Source organism: Felis catus, chromosome D2, assembly GCF_018350175.1.
Source record: "Felis catus isolate Fca126 chromosome D2, F.catus_Fca126_mat1.0, whole genome shotgun sequence".
NCBI lineage: Eukaryota > Metazoa > Chordata > Mammalia > Carnivora > Felidae > Felis > Felis catus.
The window spans coordinates 68187622-68207678 of record NC_058378.1 but is presented as its reverse complement, the minus strand read 5'-3'; the positions used below and the strand labels follow the sequence as shown (position 1 = coordinate 68207678).

The 20057-nt window shown below is 35.1% G+C and overlaps 1 protein-coding gene across 5 annotated transcripts in view; it reads right to left on the bottom strand.

The window, feature by feature from the left end:
• SHOC2 (SHOC2 leucine rich repeat scaffold protein) overlaps positions 1 to 20057 on the bottom strand; it is a 109423-nt gene that overhangs the window by 46353 nt on the left and 43013 nt on the right. For all 5 annotated transcript variants that reach the window (XM_019813811.3, XM_006938171.5, XM_023240914.2 and 2 more), the window contains one exon: positions 11558 to 12502. In XM_019813811.3, coding sequence (XP_019669370.1) covers positions 11558 to 12260 — 703 coding nt within the window. In that variant the 5' untranslated portion in view covers positions 12261 to 12502. The remainder of the gene's footprint in view (positions 1 to 11557; positions 12503 to 20057) is intronic.

Below are 20057 nucleotides of genomic sequence, written 5' to 3'. Positions count from 1 at the left end.
TTGGATATCCTGGAAAGGAGGAAACCTTGAAGAGTGGAGTCCCAAAGTCTGCATATTCATATCCCTCAAATTCCTGACTGACTCCAAAAGTACACCTATGGGAGAAAGGACTGAAAGGAGCTTAGGGGAAAAACAATAGCTAGAAAGCTATAAGAGCCAAGCAGACATTTTGACAGCTACCATCTGCAGTGGGGATAAGATTTTGGAATTTCAATTCTGCCAAGTTACAGGGGTCAGGAAACAAAACCCCAAAAGGGAAATACTATAGAAGACCTTATATCAAGACTAAACGCCAAGAAAAATATAATATCTAAAATTAAAATTTTTTGTATGGGATTAATAACAGATTTAGACACTAAAAAAGGTACCATATAGAGCAATAAAAAAAAATAGCAACAGGAACATTCTAAAACACACATAAAAAATGAATAGAACATCAATGACCTGAAAGGTAACATAATGAGTTTCAATATACACATAGTTAGAGATCCACAGAATAGAAAAGCAAAGAGGGGACCAAAACCAAGAAAATTTCAAAAAATAATGGCCTGTATCTTTCTACCTTTGATGAAAACCGTAAACCCACAGATCCAAGAAGCTCATAAACTCCAAGCAGAAGAAACATGAAAAACACCAAAGGCATATTATTAACAAACTGCTGGAAGCCAGGGACAAAGAAGAAAATTTTTAAATATAGATAAAAAGACTACACAGAAACAATAACAGCAAAACTCTTGCTCGAAACTAGGCAAGCCAGAAAAACAAACAAAACAAAACAAACCCAGAGAGACATGAGAGACATGTTTAAAATATAGAAAAAAAAGAAAAGCTGTCAATCTAGATTTCTATACCAAGAAAAATAGCGTTCAAAAATAAAAGCAAAACAAAGGCTTTAGGACAAACAAAAGCCTGGAGAAATCATTATGAGCATAACTGTACTACAATATATGTTAAAGGAAGTTCTTGGGAAAAAGAAATTCAGATCTACACAAAGAATGAAAGTACTAGAAATGGTAAATTCATGTGTAATCATGAAAGAGTTTTTTTTTTTGTTTTGAAAAAAAAATTTTTTTTTTGCATCTTTTAATCTCTTTACAAGATAACTGAGAAGGATGATAGTATGGCAAAAGGTACAGGAACCAACCTAAAAGAGTCAACAATAACCAAAGCTAGAACAAATTGAGCAACAAAATAACAACACTGGGTTGGAACCACAGAAGAGAATAAATGAATCCAGACTGATATAATTTAAGTAATGGAACAAATAAATAAGTGAGGGAGAGAAGGGACAGCTATTCATTATAGAATTTCAATTAATGCAAAGGAAATGAGGGAAATTTTTTAAAAATCACCATTAGAATACAGTAATAATTGTTTCAGGGAAGATCAAGATCCACCAATGAATACTAAAATTAAGGAGCAAAGGATGAAGGAAAAACAAGATATTGTCATAGACTAACACCAGCACTCCTCAGGGTAATTATTAATTAAAAAGAAAAAAATAATTAACTTTAAAGTGGAGGGGTGCCTGGGGGCACCTGGATGGCTCAGTTGGTTAAGTGTCCAACTCTTGATTTCAGCTCAGGTCATGATCTGGTTGGTGAGTTCAAGCCTCATGTTGGATGCTTGAGATTTTCTCCTCTCTCACTCTACCCCTCCCCTCCCTCAAAACAAACACTAATAAATACATGAATGAATGAATGAATGAATGAGTGAATGAATGAAGTGGAGAAGAACAGCAGAAATCACCATAACCAAGGTCAAAACCACCAGCAATGAGACATATCAACATCCTATCTCTTAATATGATTCACTGGGGAAGGTACCACAATAACCTCAGTGGTTTTCTTGCCAAAACACATAACCTCAAACTAGTCATGCAAAAACATAATCCAAACAAAAAAAAAGAGTGATCTAGTACATTATACTTGATCAGTAGTCTTTTTTTTTTAGTTTTTAAAAAGTGTTTATTTTTGAGAGATAGAGACAGAGCTCAAATGGGGGAGGAGCAGGGAGAGAGAGGGAGACAGAATCTGAAGCAGGGTCCAGGCTCTGAGCTGTTAGCACAGAGCCTGATGCAGGGCTATAATCCACAAACCACAAGATCATGACCTGAGCTGAAGTCAGATGCTTAAATGGATGAGCCACCCAGACGTCCGGAGCAGTACTCTTGAAAAGCATCAGTGTCATGAAAGAAAAGGAATGACTTTCAATCTTTCCAACTGTCACAAGTTGGAGTTGACTACAGATATCTGACTATTAAATGTAATGTAGGATTCTGGAATAGAAAAAGGACATTAGTGGAAAAACTGGGAAATCAAAATAAAATTTGTAGCTTAGTATTATTGTACCAATGTAAATTTCTTGGTTTTTATCACTATATAATAGTTATGTAGAATGTTAACAAGAGAAGAAGCTGGGTTAAGGGGTATATGAGAACCCTGTGTATTGGTTTTATAAGTCCAAAATTTGTTCAAACTGGAAAGCTTAAAAAAGATAAAGTTCATGGACTCCTGGGTGGCTCAGTTGGTTACAAGTCCAACTTTGACTGAGGTCATGATCTCATGGTTTGTGAGTTTGGGCCCCATGTTGGGCTCTGTGCTGGCAGCTCAGAGCCTGGAGCCTCCTTCGCATTCTATGTCTCCCTCTCTCTCTGCCCCTCCCCCACTTGTGCTCTCTCTCTCTCTCTCTCTCTCTCTCTCAAAAATAAATAATAAACATTAAAAAAATGATAAAGTAAAAATAATATCAATGTATTATTGTGAGATTTATAATATATGAAGAAGTTATAAAGGTATGACAATAACAGCAAAAAGTGGAATAAAAGTGTTCTATGTAAGGTTCTTAGGATATATGTGAAGTGATATACTATTATTTGAATGCAGACTGTGTTATGATATGTACTGTAAATACCAGATCAGATACTAAAGCAAAGTAACAAAGACGCATATAACTAATATGCCAACAGTTGAAATAAATGGAATTTGTAAAAAAGGAAAAAAAAAGTCAATCTAAAAGAAGGCATGAAATGGGGGGGGGGGGCGGCGGAGAATAACATATGGCATAAACAGAAAATAGATTGATTTAATTCAATCATATTTGAAACTGTATTAAATATAAATAGTCTAAACCCTTCAAGTAAGACAAAAACTGTCAGGATTAAAAACCACAAGAACTATCTATATGCTGTCTACAAGAAAACATTTTAAATGTAAAGACACAAAAAGGTAAAAGAATGGCAAGAGATATACAATGCAAGTACCAATTAACAAGGAAGTTGGAGTGCCTGTATTAATACCAGATAAAATAGGATTTATAAAAAGAAATATTACCAGGAATGTTATCAGAAATACAGACATTTATTAATGATATAAGTAACTTCATAAAAAAAATGCTAGGTATATCTATAACCAATAACAGATTGAAAAGACAGCAGACAGAAGATTGATAGGGGTACAAAATAAATGAATTATCAGCTAACTTGACCTTGCTTGAAAAAAAAAAAAATTGCAGTGTATATTCTTTTCAGCTGCATACAGAACATTTACTAAGACAGGCCATATTTTATAAATCAATAACAAAAATATCGGAAAACATCTCTCAAACACTTGAAAATTAAACAATTCACTTCTAAAGAATCCCTGGGTTACAGAAGAATTAACAAGAGATATTTAAAGAATATTTAAAACTAAACAATAATGAATATACAACATATCAAAATTTGTATGCTGCTGCTAAAATAGTACTTGGGAGATTTTATAAAGAAATGTTCATATAATGAAAAAAATCAATCTAATCTGATAACTTAAAGTAGACAAACAGCATATTAAGCCTAAAGAAAAAAAAACTAAATAAGCAGGAAAAAAAAAGAAAAAAATCAAAGAGAATAGAAAAAACCTGAAACAGGTTTACTTATTTATCTTTTGAAAAGACCAATAGGGGCATCTGGGTGGCTCAGTCCCTTAAGCGTCCAACTTTGGCTCAGGTCATGATCTCACGGTTCATGAGTTCGAGCCCACCGTCAGGCTCTGTGCTGACAGCTCAGAGCCTGGAGCCTGCTTCGCACTCTGTGTCTCCCTCTCTATCTGCCCCTCCCCCACTCAAGCTCTGTGTCTCAAAAATAAACGTTAAAAAAAAAAAAATGACCAATAGAATTGATGTATCTCTAGCCAGACTGATCAAGCAAAGAAGACCAAATTACCAATATTAGGAATGAAATAAAGACATGATTACAAATCATACTGCTGACATTAATAAAATACAGAACTATTAGAACTTCATGCCTAAAATTCAACAAATTAGGTAAATGCTTTGACAAATTCAAACTACCAAAATTCAACTAAGCAGAAAACTCAAATAATTCTGTATCTATTAACTAAAATAGATCAGGAATTAAAAACCTTCCTATAAAGAAAACATCAGCTTCAGATTGCATATCTGATAAATTCTTCTAAACATTTGAGGAAATACTAATTATACACAAACTCTTCAAGAACATAAAAGAGAAATACTTTTTCAACTCATTCTGTGAAATGAAGCCAGCATTACTCTGACAGCAAACCATTATTTTTTAATTTTTTTTAACGTTTATTTATTTTTGAGAAAGAGAGAGATAGAGCATGAACGGGGGAGGGTCAGAGAGAGAGAGGGAGACACAGAATCTGAAACAGGCTCCAGGCTCTGAACTGTCAGCACAGAGCCCGACGCGGGGCTCGAACTCACGGACTGCGAGATCATGACCTGAGCCGAAGTCGGCTGCTTAACCGACTGAGCCACCCAGGCGCCCCGCAAACCATTATTAAAGACAGACAATTACAGATGATGCATTCTATTCTATTCTATTCTATTCTATTCTATTCTATTCTATTCTATTCTATTCTATTCTATTCTATTCTATTCTATTCTATGATGAATATAGATACAAATCCTTTAACAAGATTTTAGTACAGGTAATTTAAAAAATAAATTAAATCTACCAACATAGAAAAAGGCCCTATTAAAATGTACATAGTAGGGACTCAAATACTGGTAAATAATTAGATTTCACAAGTTGTGACCTGCCCAATGAAGCCATATGACCTTCCCTTTCAAGTGACATTAAAGATGCTGATATTTCAATTTTTTTTTTCAACGTTTATTTATTTTTGGGACAGAGAGAGACAGAGCATGAACGGGGGAGGGGCAGAGAGAGAGGGAGACACAGAATCGGAAACAGGCTCCACGCTCCGAGCCATCAGCCCAGAGCCTGATGCGGGGCTCGAACTCAGGGACTGAGAGATCGTGACCTGGCTGAAGTCTGACGCTTAACCGACTGTGCCACCCAGGCGCCCCTAGATGCTGATATTTTAAAAATAACTTATTCCTGAACTTATAGGGATATTTCCAAAATATTCAGAGATTAACTCTGAAAAATCACATTAAATCTTACTAAAATAATTTGTAAAAGCACATAATTAACAAGAGCTGGAAATATCTATCACACAAGCTTGAGCAGATTTAGAACTTACATCAGAATTTATACTACTGTATTACTTAAATTTGTATTATATGCTTAATTCTCCCTTTCATTTCAAAGACAAATTCAGAAGCTCTTCTAAGCAGGGGCATCCGCAACTAGGCAACATGGACAACAGTGACTATATTCCTTTGGATGGGTAGCATGCTGTCATTAGAATACAATGACTGCCCTCTTCCCTACACCTCAGTAGGGTGGAAAGTCAACTTTATCCTCTCTCTGATCCTATCAGCTCCTTCTAAGATGGCTCAAGTGATATTCTCTCAGTTCCCTTACCACCTCCTTTAGCAGTAACAACTTGTACAGGTTTTTATTGTTCTGTGAAACATCTGACAATCTGGTAACAATAAACTAAGTTAGTTAATAGTTCATTTCCAAGTCTCTGGGTTTCTTGCTGATTCCCAGCCAAAAGGAGTTATTTATTAACAACTATGAATTCCCTTTCCTGATTTCTTTTTCCTGCCAAACGAAGTTACTAATTAGCACTTGTACAAAACACTCAAATGGGATCGATTAAATATCATTACCCACACCATGAAAGCAATTTTATCATCCCTGGCAGTCCTGGGAGAATTTCAAGAATTTTAGGGACTAAAGGTTACAATTTGAGTTAATGTTGAAAAATGGGTCACCTGAGCATGTGACTCTTGATTTCAGCTTAGGTCGTGAGATCGAGCCCCATGTTGGGCTCCCCCTGCCCCGCCCCCCCATGGCTCATGCTCCCTCTCCCTCTCTCAAATAAATAAAATGAAAAAAAATATTTTTTTTTGTGAGTAATAAGTATTGGACTTCACTAAATTCACTTAAAGCCTCATTTACTGAAAACTTACCATTTATTACCTACAAAAAAAATCACAGAAAACATAAGGAATTCAAATCTCTAATCCTTCAACTTAAAAAAAATTGATTTTATATATAAAAAATTATATATATTATGCAGCTTGACTTACAGAAGATAACACAGCAGTACTTCAGTATGGTAGGAATTTTTTCAATAACTGTGACTGCATCAAATGAGTAAAAAAAATGTTGCTGATTCTGTATATCTGAATGTTGTGAGTGGTTTCTTTCAAATGAGCAAAAATGATTTGAGTTCCCAAAAAGCATATACATTTTAACATATCGTTCTCATAAGCAAAACAGGTTATTTTGACAAATTCATGTGAATTGTATATTATATAGAAATGATGTAGCATTTTATTTAACATATGATGTAGGAAGAATAATTTTTTTTAAAAATATTCCTTCTAACAAGAATAAATAAGGGGGAAAATTTAAAGAAATCCTAAAACTACTAGCCCATACTTCAACAGAGGCAAACTGTAGGAATATTCATGAAAGACAAAGATGGAGTTTTTCCTGGCTTCAAAGAGCAACCGTTTCTTTCCTAGAAGAATAAAATCCTTTAAAACTTCATTTTCCAGAAATCCCTAAACTAATTATTCAAATTGACTATTTGATGGCCCTAAGTTGAATCCATCCAGCCCAAAAAGAAAAAAAAAGAAAAATTTACAAACGCACATCTCCAGGGGAGCCTGGGTGGCTCAGTGGGTTTTAAGCGTCTGACTCTTGGTTTCAGCTCAGGTCTTGATCTCACGATTTCATGAGTTTGAGCCCCACATCAGGCTCTGCGTTGGCAGCGTGGAGCCTGCTTGGGATTCTCTCTCTCCCTCTCTGCCCCTCCCTCGCAGGCGCTGTGTCTCTCTCAAAATAAATAAATAAACTATAAAAACAAAAACATACCTCCAGAATGAAACTCAAGGGAACCAGTAGGAATTATGGGAAGAAGGAGTGATTATTTCCTGTTTTCCCTCTCAAAACAATTTAACTGTCTTGGTGTACAGTGATGAGTCTCTTTTAAGATTATAAATGGTAAAAGAAGGTATGGGCAGGAAGGATGGAACACTAAAGTAAAAAGCAATGACTTTTTAATCAGTAAAAGAACAACTAAGTGTTCCACTTATCTACTTAACACAAAAAGACATTTACTTTATGTGTCCATTCATGCCTTATCACACAAAAAGAAAGGTAAATGAATATTACCAAATGAAGTTTTCTAGGCTACTCTGATGTATTTATCTCTGGCTCTTCACATGGTTACATTTACTGTCTGTTTGGTATCCTTTTACTGTTTTCTGCCAGTGTTCACCCGTGTGAATATATATCACTGGTATGAAATCACATGGCATTAATAAAGATGCCATTAATGCTTAAAGAATACTCTATAAAGCAGAGCAGCTTGTATCATCATGACCAAATTCCAAATATATTATTTAAACTAAACAGTAGGGTATATTTCAAAACTTCTAATTTCTCATATTTCTCAAATATATTGCTGAACACAAGCTAGATGGCAAGACTGATAGTATACTCATATAAGAAAAGAATAAGCATGTAATATGCATAATATGAACCCAGTATCTATAATAATGCAAATCTAATTCATAGAAAGAGAAATTTAATAAAACAATAATGACCATGTATTTTGAATTGTAAATTCTCGTTAGGGGTTTCAGCAGTAAGTCAAACTACATGAAAGGTATATAACACTTTAAAAAACGTCAAATTTCCATTTTACTTGTTCTTTCTGCATGGGTCTTAATTTGTAAACAATTTCAAAGGGGTTCAGGATTTTATTTTTTGTAGTTAAAAAAGCAGGAAAGCAAGATCTGCATCACAAAAAATACTTCTGTCTTTTTCTTTATAATAAAAGATAGCTTTCAAAAACTAAAAACAAATTCATAGTCATCAAAACTCTGCAAATCAAAACCACAAACGTACCACTTCATACTCATGGAATGGCTATAATAAAAAGCGGATAGCAATGGTGTTGAGGATACAGAGAAACTGGAACCCTCATACACCGTGGTGGGAAAGTAAAAAGGTGCAGCCACTGAGTTAAATAGTCCAGAAGTTCCTCACAAGGTTAAACATAGAGTTACCACATGATTCAGTAATTCCACAGCCAGGTATATAACTCAAGAGAATTGAAAACAAATGTCCACACAAAAACTCGGACACAAGTGTTCACAGTAATTTTATTTGTAACAGTCAGAAAATGGAAACAACCCAAATGTTCAACTGATGAATGGGTAAATGAAATGTGGTATATTAATACAATGGAGCATTATTCAGCAATCAGAAGGAAAGAAGTACTGATACATGCTACAACCTGGATGAATTCTGAAAACATGCTAAGTAAAAGGGGTCAGTTACCAAAGACCACATACTGTATAACTCCATTTATCTGAAATAACCAGAACAGGCAAATCTATAGAAACAAAATAAATTAGTCTACCTAGGGCTAAGGGGTTTCAAGAAAACAGAAGAGGGGTAACTGCTAAAGTGCACAGAGTTTCTTTTTAGAGTAATAAAAATGTTCTAAAACTGTGATGGTTGCACATGTCTATGAATATACTGAAACCCACTAAACTGTACACTTGAAATGTGTGAATTGTACAGTATGTGAATTGTACCTCCATTAAGCTGCTAACATCCTCCTCCCTCCAAGGGAAAAAAAAAATCTAATAACTGCAGCTATACATAGAATAACCTAGCGTATTCTTTGAAAGTACAGATCCCCTGAACCAGCCAGACCACTAAGTCATCAACTATGAAGTGGGACGCACTTTTCTAGACTAGAGGGGCAGTACAATAAGACCGGTTCAAATCCTGTCAACTTCCTAGCTACATGACTTTCAGTAAATTATGTAATCTCTCTACATTTTCAGGTCCTACTTCAGTACAATGCAGGAAGAAATGCCTATTTCACTGGGTTACTATAAAAACTTAATAAGATAATATATACAAAGTATACTATAGGACATATTGTGCTCAAACAATATTTTATTATGACTGTTATTTTTACTGGGCTTTTATTTTCCTGTTCTTTATAGAACTTCTCCAATATCTGCCCCAAATCCATGCATCTAAGTTAAACCTTATAAATCTTAACTCTTTTCAAGAAATAATAACTTTTCGGGGAGGCTGGGTGGCTCAGTCGGTTCATGTCAGACTCTTCATTTCAGCTCAGGTCATGATCTCAGTTTGTAACATCAGGCCTCGCATCAGGCTCTGCAATAAAACTTTGCGAGCCTGCTTGGGATTCCCTCTCTCTCTCCCTCTGCCCCTCACCCACTCGCACTTTTTCTCTAAATAAATAAATAAGAAATATTAATTTTTGGAGCACCTGGGTGGCTCAGTCAGTTAAGCAGTCAACTCTTGGTTTCAGCTCAGGTCATGGATTTAGGCCCATGTCGGGTTCTACACTGGCAGCACAGAGCCTGCTTAGGATTGTCTCTCTCCTCTCTGCCCCTCTCCCCGAAATAAACAAACATTAAAGAATTTTTTTTTTAATTTTTAAAAAGAAATATTAACTTTTATCTTTAAAAGCAGTTTATTGTCTATCTGATACCCTGCCTGGAATAAAATAACATTTATGAAGTTACTATTTTTACAGAAATACAAACATTACAAGAACACAAACTTCAATAACACCACTAATGAATGGTGGGAGGGTGCTCCTTAAACAAATTCCATGGTTATTTTTAAAATTACAAACTTAGGCCTAAAGGTCAAAAGATGAGGCAGACACAAACAACAACCAAATAAAATTTGCCAATTTTAAAAAATACATTCACTTTAGTAAAAATGCTATACCTATATGCTAAGAACAAACTGAAGTAAATTTAAAATCCTGTAATTTCTTAAGAAATGTACATTTTTAATTCCCAGGTAAGTTGATAACATCTCTATGGCAAAAAATCCTTAGTAAGACTCTCATGTGAATTAAAGCCAACATTTTCATATAGAGTGTAATACATACACAACACAGTAAGAACACAAACAAGAAATAACATTTTATATCTCTATATAAAAATTTAGCATTTCTTTTGCTAACAGTCTCTAATTCTATTTAAGAATGAAACATATATACTATGGTGAAATTGTGACTAAATCTGGTATGAAATCAAAAGTCAATCAACAACCACATTCCTATCTGAAGACATGAAAATGAATATTTCCATTCAAATTCTGGAGAATATTTTAATATCTCATAAGTGAGTCATATTTTGAAAGTACAGTTCACTGCTTGAGAAAATCTGTCATGGATTTTCTAAATGCATTTAATTAAACCTAAATTAAGATTTTAAGTTTCTGGTTAGAGTTAAATGTAGAAGAGCACAATACCTAAAATTTATACCTTTTTCAAAGTTAAATAAATTTTTAAACACACCCACAGAATATTATATCTCTACAAAGCTGCAGTGTCTAAAGTTTCCTTTGTTACCCACTATAAGAGCAATGCTCAAGCAACAATATATTCAATTCACCTATTTTATTTGGAATAAATGTGCCTTTCATAACAAAGAAACCTTCCCTTAAAAAGTTCCATAATCAACTTTTATGTAATTTTTTAAAATGTTATAAATCAAGCCCAGATATCTTTATCAATTTCTCAAAATTGGTAAGTCAAGGTTTACTATACTCCGTAACTTAAAAATCAAAATAACTACTTTTACTGACTTGTTTACACATACATATTTCCTATTTTTTATACTACTACCACTCTTTTGCTTTTTTACAAGGCTATGATATGCCAATCTTTTGTAGCAAATTAGGTAGAAAAGTCAAGTAAAAGTAAACAAACATTTTTCAGATAAAGAAGGGCAAATGAAAGAACTGGAAAATGTAACCCTTAATGAATCTACTGTACTTTTTAAATATTTTAAAAATAGATGGTAACAAGTTAAAAATTCAGGAAATATTTTTTTACTGCTATGTATTCACTTTCTCCAAATGAAAATGAGAGGATAGGTTCATATGAAAAAGGCCCAACTACATCTATACTCTAAGTTTATAAAATAATCTCAAACCATATAATATTGCTAAAACTGAATAATTAAAGTAAAACATAAAGTAGACATTTAGAAATCAGCTGTTTTTAGGCAAGTATCAGATATTTTCTGATATGGAAAAGCACTTGACAAAATTATCTGGCATAACAAATACTACAAATAATAGTAACCCAAGGTCTCTTACCAATTTCAGCAGGTAGTTGTTTGATTTTGTTCTCTCGAATGCTAAGCATGCTGAGTTTTGACAGATTTTTGATGTCCTTTTCCACAGTAGTTATACGATTAAAGCGAAGGTAAAGAGTGGTGAGAGAATCTAGCCTATATACCACTGAAGGAATTTCTCTCAGTTTATTATGCCGTAAATCAAGCATCCGCAGCTTCTTCAAGTTATCAAGAGAGTCAGGCAAACTGGTAAGTGAGTTTTCATTTAGAGCCAGTGTCATGAGATTTACTAGACAGCCCACCTCTGCCGGGAGGGACTGCAATTTGTTGCTATATAAATAAAGTTCTGTTAATTGAGTCAACTCTTTGATTGATGATGGCAATATGTGTATAGACCTCTTGGATAAGTCCAAACGCATTGAATTCTCTTCCCGGCATTTGTTGAGCTCTTTAATCACCTCTGCATTGCTAGATTTTTTTCTAGTCCCAGGTGCTGGATTTGGCCGTTTGATCGTATTGTCAACTGAAAAAGCCACCCCTGGTTGGGCAGCACTGGAGTCCTTCTTTCCATCTTTGGCATCTTTCCCTTTGGTCTTAGGTTCTTTTTCTTTGCTCTCTTTCCCAAAACCTCCAGAGGCTTTTGCCTCCTTTTCTCTTTCCTTGGCTGATGGCACTTTGGGATCTTTCTCTTTAGAGTCTTTTTCTTTTCCTAAACTACTACTCATGGTGACTCAAGCTTGGGCAAAAACTACATGAACTCCTTTGTTTTATTTGCCAACAACAGTCATTGGAATTCAAAGATGAAGAGACAAAGATCCTACACAATCAAAAAAGGTGTTGGCTTGAAGAAGTAATCACCATGGAGTAACAGCCATCTGTTACATGTTAGATCTAAAAGCACTATGCCCATTTCTGATAACTCATTCCAACTGGTAAAATGCTGCTGGTCAACGATTCATTAGAATTCCTGAAATATAATACAGAAAGAATATTAAATTACTTTAGATTATAATTTATATTAAGTAAATGGGCTCTGAAAAACAATCTTACTGAAAATCTGGCCATTTTATGATTTGATGCAGTAATTTTCTATTGAACATTTTGTTATGCAAAATCTACTGAAAAGCTATAAAAATTAATAAGGCAGGTTCTATCTTCAAGGACTTTATAATCTAACAGGAAGAGGTAAGATAAGGGTACAAGTTACTGTAAGTTTGTAAGAACTGAAAATTGGGGGAAATCATAATAATGTTTGAGTGCTTTCTATGTACAAATACTACTGTTAAGAAATTTACAAATATTAATACATATAACAGCCCTATGAGATCAACTGTTGTCCCTATTTTATAAATAGGACACAAAGGCACAGAAATATGTTTAAGTAACTAGTTCTGTGATCTTGGAAAAGCAACAGAGCTGACATTCCAATGTATATATCTATAGCCTCTGTTCCTAATCACTATACTAAAATTGTTCTATCTGCAATTAACTGCCAGACAGCATTAGGTAACAGGAAGGATTTCAAAGGCCATGATGATAGAATTGGGAACAGTTTCACAAGAGAACAAAATGAGCTAAGTAAAATATGTATGGAGCACAGCAAACAGTTCAGGTAAAAGGGCATGAAGAATGTGTAGTTCAATAACCATTCCAGGTGATTCTAATGCAGGTTAGATGCAGGGACCACCTTTGAGAAACAGTGAGAGAGAGCAATCTCCAATGATATCTATATACTAAAACATGTGAATAGTGACAAGGACTCTTAAGGGTTCTTAAAAATAGAAAAAGTTCACTGGTAAAATGACCAAAACGAGCTACAAAGGTTAAAAACAGGAGTAAAATCTTTGTGAAGAAGGCAGTCCTCCCTCTAAGCATTTTCAAATTTAAAATATAATTTGGGGGTGCCTGGGTGGCTCAGATGGTTAAGCATCTTGATTTTGGCTCAGGTCATGATCTCACTGTGAGACTGAGCCCCATGCTGGCTCTGCATTGACACTGTGGAGCCTGCTTGAGATTCTCTCTCCCCCTCTCTTTGCCCCTCTCTCGCTCATGCTCTCTCTCTCCTCTCTCAAAATAAATAAACATTAAAAAATAAATACAATTTGTATTTCATGGCTCTTGTTAATTTTATAAGTAACTGGATCTTTACGTGGTAGTAGGGCTTAAAGATTACAGACAAAATGACTAATATCCAATTAGCTTAGGAGGTTAAAAAAGTTAATAAAATTTTATGAAAACACCAATAGTATTTAATAGTCCATGTGCACAGGATCGTGCTAAGAATTTCTATATAAAAGATGTGAGCTCTATGCCACACAAGGTTACAGTTTAATTAGACAGCCAAAACACTCAGCAAATCAGTCCAGGTACATATAATGAAAAGGTACTTTAGGCCAAGAATACTGAATGACCTTAGTTTGCCATAGGAAAGCGAAAAGGTAGAACTTTGCTGAAGCAAAGGGTAAGAGGTGCAGTAATAACCAGAACTGGGTAGAAGACTGATGATCTGTAAATTCCCAGACTAGAGTTTGAATTTATCAGCTTGTAAGATTCTACAATTAAATAAACATGCTATTAGTTGCTAGCACACCAGAAAAGCTATTATCTCCCCCCTACTCACCATCCTTTCAAAACGAGAAAATATTTTGAGTTACAATGGAGACTCGACTAAAAAAAACCTTAGAGGTACGGATTGAGAAACAATGCTGATAAGCCAAAATGAAAGCACATTTATTAAAATGATACAACAAAGAATAATGGAAGATATACACAGATGACGGAATACAGACACTGCTTATTGATTTGTGTATAAGAAATGTATTATGCCAAGTTTCTGGAAATCAAATTTCTATTTAGCAAGATACGTATGTACTGAATTTAAAGTGAGTTGCAGATGGTATTAAAAGATGTTACATATTAAAGAACAAATCTAGCCTCTCAAAAAGTAAAGTTTCTGCTTAATAATCAGATTTAAAAGCATTTTTGTGAGAGTTAAAAATGACACTTTTTTAAACACACACTTGGCATTTTTTAAGATGGAATCCTTGTTCTTCTATTCTGATGTTTCCCAAACTTACCTAATAACAAAAAATAAAATAAAATAAACCTGAGATATTGGTTAAAAAAAAAAAAATTCCCAGGGTGCCTGGGTGGCGCAGTTGGTTGAGCATCTGATTCTTGGTTTTGGCTCAGGTCATGATCTTACAGTTCATGGGTTTGTGCCCTGCCCTGGGTTTTGCACTGTCAACACAGAGCCTGGTGAGATTCTCTCTCTCTCTCTCTCTCTCTCTCTCTCTCTCTCTCTCTCTCTCTCTCTCTGAAAATAAATAAATAAACAAACAAACATTAAAAAAATAAAATAAAATTCCCAGGTTCTATCCTAAACCACTTAATTGGAATCTTTAAGAAGAATAATCTCGGAAACATGTTTTAAAAAGAAAGGTCTCAGCAAATGCTTATCCACTTTGGAAATACCTGATATAACCAAATCTAAACACCAAACATCAGACCACTGGTATATTAAATACTGTATTCCTTAAATATTATTTTAAAAATGAAAACTGAGGGGGTGCTTCCTGGCTCAGTCAGTAGAGCATTTGCCTCTTGATCTTGGGGTTGTGAGTTCAAGCCCCACTACAGGTATAGAGGTCACTTTAAAAAATTAAAAAAACAAACAACTACATAAATATTTGTATGGTGCATACATGATACTGCTATAAATGTTAAAAATGGTCCCATAAAAAATAAACTAAAAATGAAAATTGAGGATGGGGGGGAGGTCAGGAAAGAAAACTGTATAACGACAAAACAAGTTACTAATAATTTAAAATTTCTACTTAAGTCTGAAAAGAGACTTCCCAAAATATATAAATACCACCACTGTATTTGACATTAATAGTAGAGATACTTGAGCTGTTTAATAGTTTTCCTGCGGGGCGCCTGGGTGGCTCAGTCGGTTGAGCGTCCCAACTTCGGTTCAGGTCACGATCTCGTGGTCCGTGAGTTCGAGCCCCGTGTCAGGCTATGGGCTCATGGCTCAGAGCCTGGAGCCTGCTTCCGATTCTGTGTCTCCCTCTCTCTCTGCCCCTCCCCCGTTCATGCTCTGTCTCTCTCTGTCTCAAAAATAAATAAATGTTAAAAAAAAAAAATAGTTTTCCTGCAATAGTGATGGATTTGAACTGACCCACATGCTCATCCTATAATTCTTATAATGAGATTTACTGGTACATACAATAGTTAAGTCACAGTTCATAAAAATATAACTAGTTACAGAGAATAGAATTTGGACTTTGACATTTCACCATACTGAAAGGAATTAACTAACCAGGCTTGACTATTAACTAAAAAATTTTCATCCAGTAAAAATATAGGTCGTCTAAGAGAACAAATGACTTGACAGCCCAAAGTTGTTATGAGTCTAATCCAGACCTCACTCAGGTGACACTGCTAAATGTTTTTTTGACAAGCAAAAAGTATTGTGAGTACTCTTTCATGGTTCTTGGAAATTAACTATTCAATAGGTTTTTTAAAATCACTTTATAACATAGTGGGAGACAACTACATTTGCACAGAATTTGACTCTTGCACCCACTTATGTAACAGAAAGTGACAGTACCCGTTCTAAAAATGTTTAAAATCTAGTGAAAAAAACATAAAATTGCACCAATTACTAAGCTGACGCTAGCAATGGTGTTTTTATACTGGGATCTTTACCACTCCCAAAGATGCCTTCATTCCCCATCCCATAATACCACATACAGAGCATCTGACATGAATTTTTTCTCTTACTTCAAATTCTCACAACCACATCAAAGAAGATATTTAAAGTGTCTCTACTTATAACCAAGGTAGATTCCTTGAGTCCATTTTATCATTAGTTCAAAAATGACACCAAATTAGAAACTACCAATGCCATCTGTTAGTAGAGGTCTAAATTGATGCAATTTTTCTCTGGTATATAGCTATGTTCCAAATAATGAAAATTATTTTTTTAATGGTTAATTTTTTTAATGTTTATTTATTTTGTAGAGAGCGAGAGAAAGAGAGCACGGGTGGAGGAAGGGCAGAGACAGAGGGAGACACAGAATCCGAACCAGGCTCCAGGCTCTGAGCTGTCAACACAGAGCCCCATGTAGGACTCGAACCCACGAACCATGAGATTATGACCCAAGCTGAAGTCGGATGTTTAACCAACCGAACCACCCAGGCACCCTCAAATTATGAAAATTCTTTTTTTTTTTATTTTTATTTTTTTATTTTTTATTTATTTATTTTTTCAACGTTTATTTATTTTTTGGGACAGAGAGAGACAGAGCATGAACAGGGGAGGGGCAGAGAGAGAGGGAGACACAGAATCGGAAACAGGCTCCAGGCTCTGAGCCATCAGCCCAGAGCCTGACGCGGGGCTCGAACTCACGGACCACGAGATCGTGACCTGGCTGAAGTTGGACGCTTAACTGACTGTGCCACCCAGGCGCCCTGAAAATTCTTAACTTCAAATCCCTAAGTAGAAGAGTTCCTCTATTTCCAATTTATAGACAAGAAAATTGAGGCACTGAAGTCAGATACTTGGTAAGTAAGGAAAAATTCAAAACCAGGTCTGCCTGACTCTAACTAAGGCCATGTATGTTCTTTCCACTATACCATGGTGTATTTCAAAGATAACGGTCCAGATCATCATTGTAGGAGGATGCTGATTACAATGCTTTAGGCCTCCAATACCTTCTAAGTCAGGGATCAGCAAATTTTTCCTGTAATGGGCCACATATTAATTTTTTAGGTTTTGTGGGCCAGATGTTCTGTTACAGATACTCAATTCCATCATGAAACACCTATAGCACGAAAACACCTGTAGACAGTATGTAAATGACTAGGTATGGCTACATTTCAATAAAAGTTTACCAAAGGAGGCTTCATACTAAATTTGGCCCTCAGGCGATAGTTTTCCAAGTCATACTTTCTGATTAAAAAAAAAAGAAAAAATTTTAACATTTATTCATTTTTGAGAGACAGAGCCTAAGTGGGGGTGGGGCAGAGGGAAAGGGAGACACAGAATCTGAAACAGCCTCCAGGCTCTGAGCTGTCAGCACAGAGCACGACACAGGGGCTCAAACTCAGGAACCGTGAGATCATGACCTGAGCAGAAGTCAGGTGCTTAACCGACTGAGCCACCCAAGTGCCCCCACACTTTCTGATTTTAAATCATTCCTTTCAGGAATGCAAACTGAATGCAAGAAGTAAAAAACAAACAAACAAAAACACTTTTCCTTGTTCTTATATTCACATTACTTTTAGCAATTTCTAAAATAGCTACAATTTCCTAAAATCTAGGGGAAGGAGGACTGGAGGGGAGACAGAAGTGAGAAAGCACCAGCCTAGAAAGATCTATTCTTGGTATAAGACTATAATGATAATCATCAAATGTAATAAATATTTTTAAAAAACACATCAATAAGGCCACATATACTAAATATATTCCTTAGTCTGTCTTACCATAAATGTGGATGTGAAAGTTTTACAATACTGCATATTGAATTACAATGAATAGGACTTCTGGTTCCAAACAAGATGAAGTAAACCCCTCTGACTCCATTCCTCCCTTGAATTATAATGTAAAACTCTGGATAAAATACATAAAGCAACTAGCAGAAGATTCTGAAAGGTACAAAAATGAAGGTACAGTGGCTAGAGACCCTGGATGAAGGATAACCTGGTAATACATTCTATGTTTTTTTGTTTTTGTTTCCTACATATCCTGGCAGTAGAAAAGCCAAAATTCAAAAACACCAATAGGCACCTACAAAAAAAAAAAAAAAAAAAAGTCTAAGAAAAGTCCTCTCTCTCTAGTCAAAGGACTATGAGGAGAATGAAAAGACAAGCTACAATCCGGGAGAAAATATATCTGGCATACATAAAGAACTCCTTTAAATAATAAAAAAGCAATCAATCCAATTAGAAAAGGGGTGAAAGACTTATAGAGACACTCCCCAAAAAAACACATGCAAAAATGTTCTACATCATTAGTCATTAGGGAAATGCAAATATAACTACATGCCTATTAGAAGAGCAAAAATAAAAAATATGAATGATACCAAGTGCTGGTGAAAATGTGGAGAAACTGGATCTATCACTTATTGCTGATGAGAATGTAAACTGACAGCCACTCTGGAAAACAATGTGGCAGTTTCTCATAAACATACATTATACAACCCAGCAACTGCACCTGTAGGTATTTACCCTAGAGACATGAAAACTTACATTCACACAAAAACCTGTATACAAACGTTCATAGCACCTTTATTTATAAATGCTCCAAAAGTGGAAACAACCCAAATGTTTTTCATCTGGTGAAATGATAAACTGTGGTACATCCATACAATGGAACACTGTTCAACAATAAAAAGGATCAAACTATCCATGCACACAAAAACTGGGATGGATCTCAAGAGCATTATGCTGAGGGAAACAGTATCAAAAGTTAGCATGTGTGATTCTGTAGGATTCTGTTCATGGACTATTTTAAAATGGCAAAAGTGTAACAATGGAGAGCAAATCCAGTGGTTGCTATGGCTTAGGGCTGGGTGAAAGTAGAACTATAAAGGGGTAGCAAGAGGGAAATTCTTTGAAGTGATGAAACAGTTGTGTACTTTGTTATGGTAGCAGTTATAAGAATTTGTACAAGTTTTCAAATTTCATAGGACTATCAGAGTGCCTGGGTGGCTCAATGGGTTAAGTATCCACCTCTTGTTTGATGTTGGTTCAGGTCATGATCTTAAGTACAGAGCCTGCTTGGGATTCTCTCCCCACCCCTCTCTGCCCCTTCCCTGCTTGTGCTCGCTTGCTCTCAAAATAAGTTTAAAAAAAATTTCACTGGACAGTCAACGTCCACCCTCCAAAAAAAAAAAAGACTGCATGGAAAAACTGGTGAAATCTCAGACTGCAGTTTACTTAATAATATTGTACCAGTGTCAATTTACTGATTTTGATAATTGTACTACAGTTGTATGTCATTATTGGTGGAAAATAAATGCAGAGTATTTATTTCTCTTCATTTCCCAGAGAAGGGGAACTCTGTACATTTTTATAAATTCTATCAATCTAAAATTATTTCAAAAGAAAAATGTAAACAAAATACAGTGGTCAATACAACTCTACCATATATAAATTATAAAAAAGCATAGAGGTTTTTTTTTTTTAATTGAACTTTTAAAAACCTCATTTTTGAAAAAAAGATGATGAAAATATTTTTTTTTTTTTCCAGGACAGAGGTAGGGGGGGTAGAGAGAATCTTAAGCAGCCTCCACACTCAGCACAGAGCCCAATGTGGGACTCAATCCCACGACCCTGGGATCATGATGTGAGCCAAAATCAAGAGACTGATGCTCAACCAACTGAGCCACCCAGGTGCCCCGAAAATTGAAAAAAAAAAAAAAAATTAAATAAATGAATAATAATTCAAATTGGCTGGGGAAAGATTTTTCTCAATCTTGTTCAATGTCAGATAAAAAAAAATATACCCATTT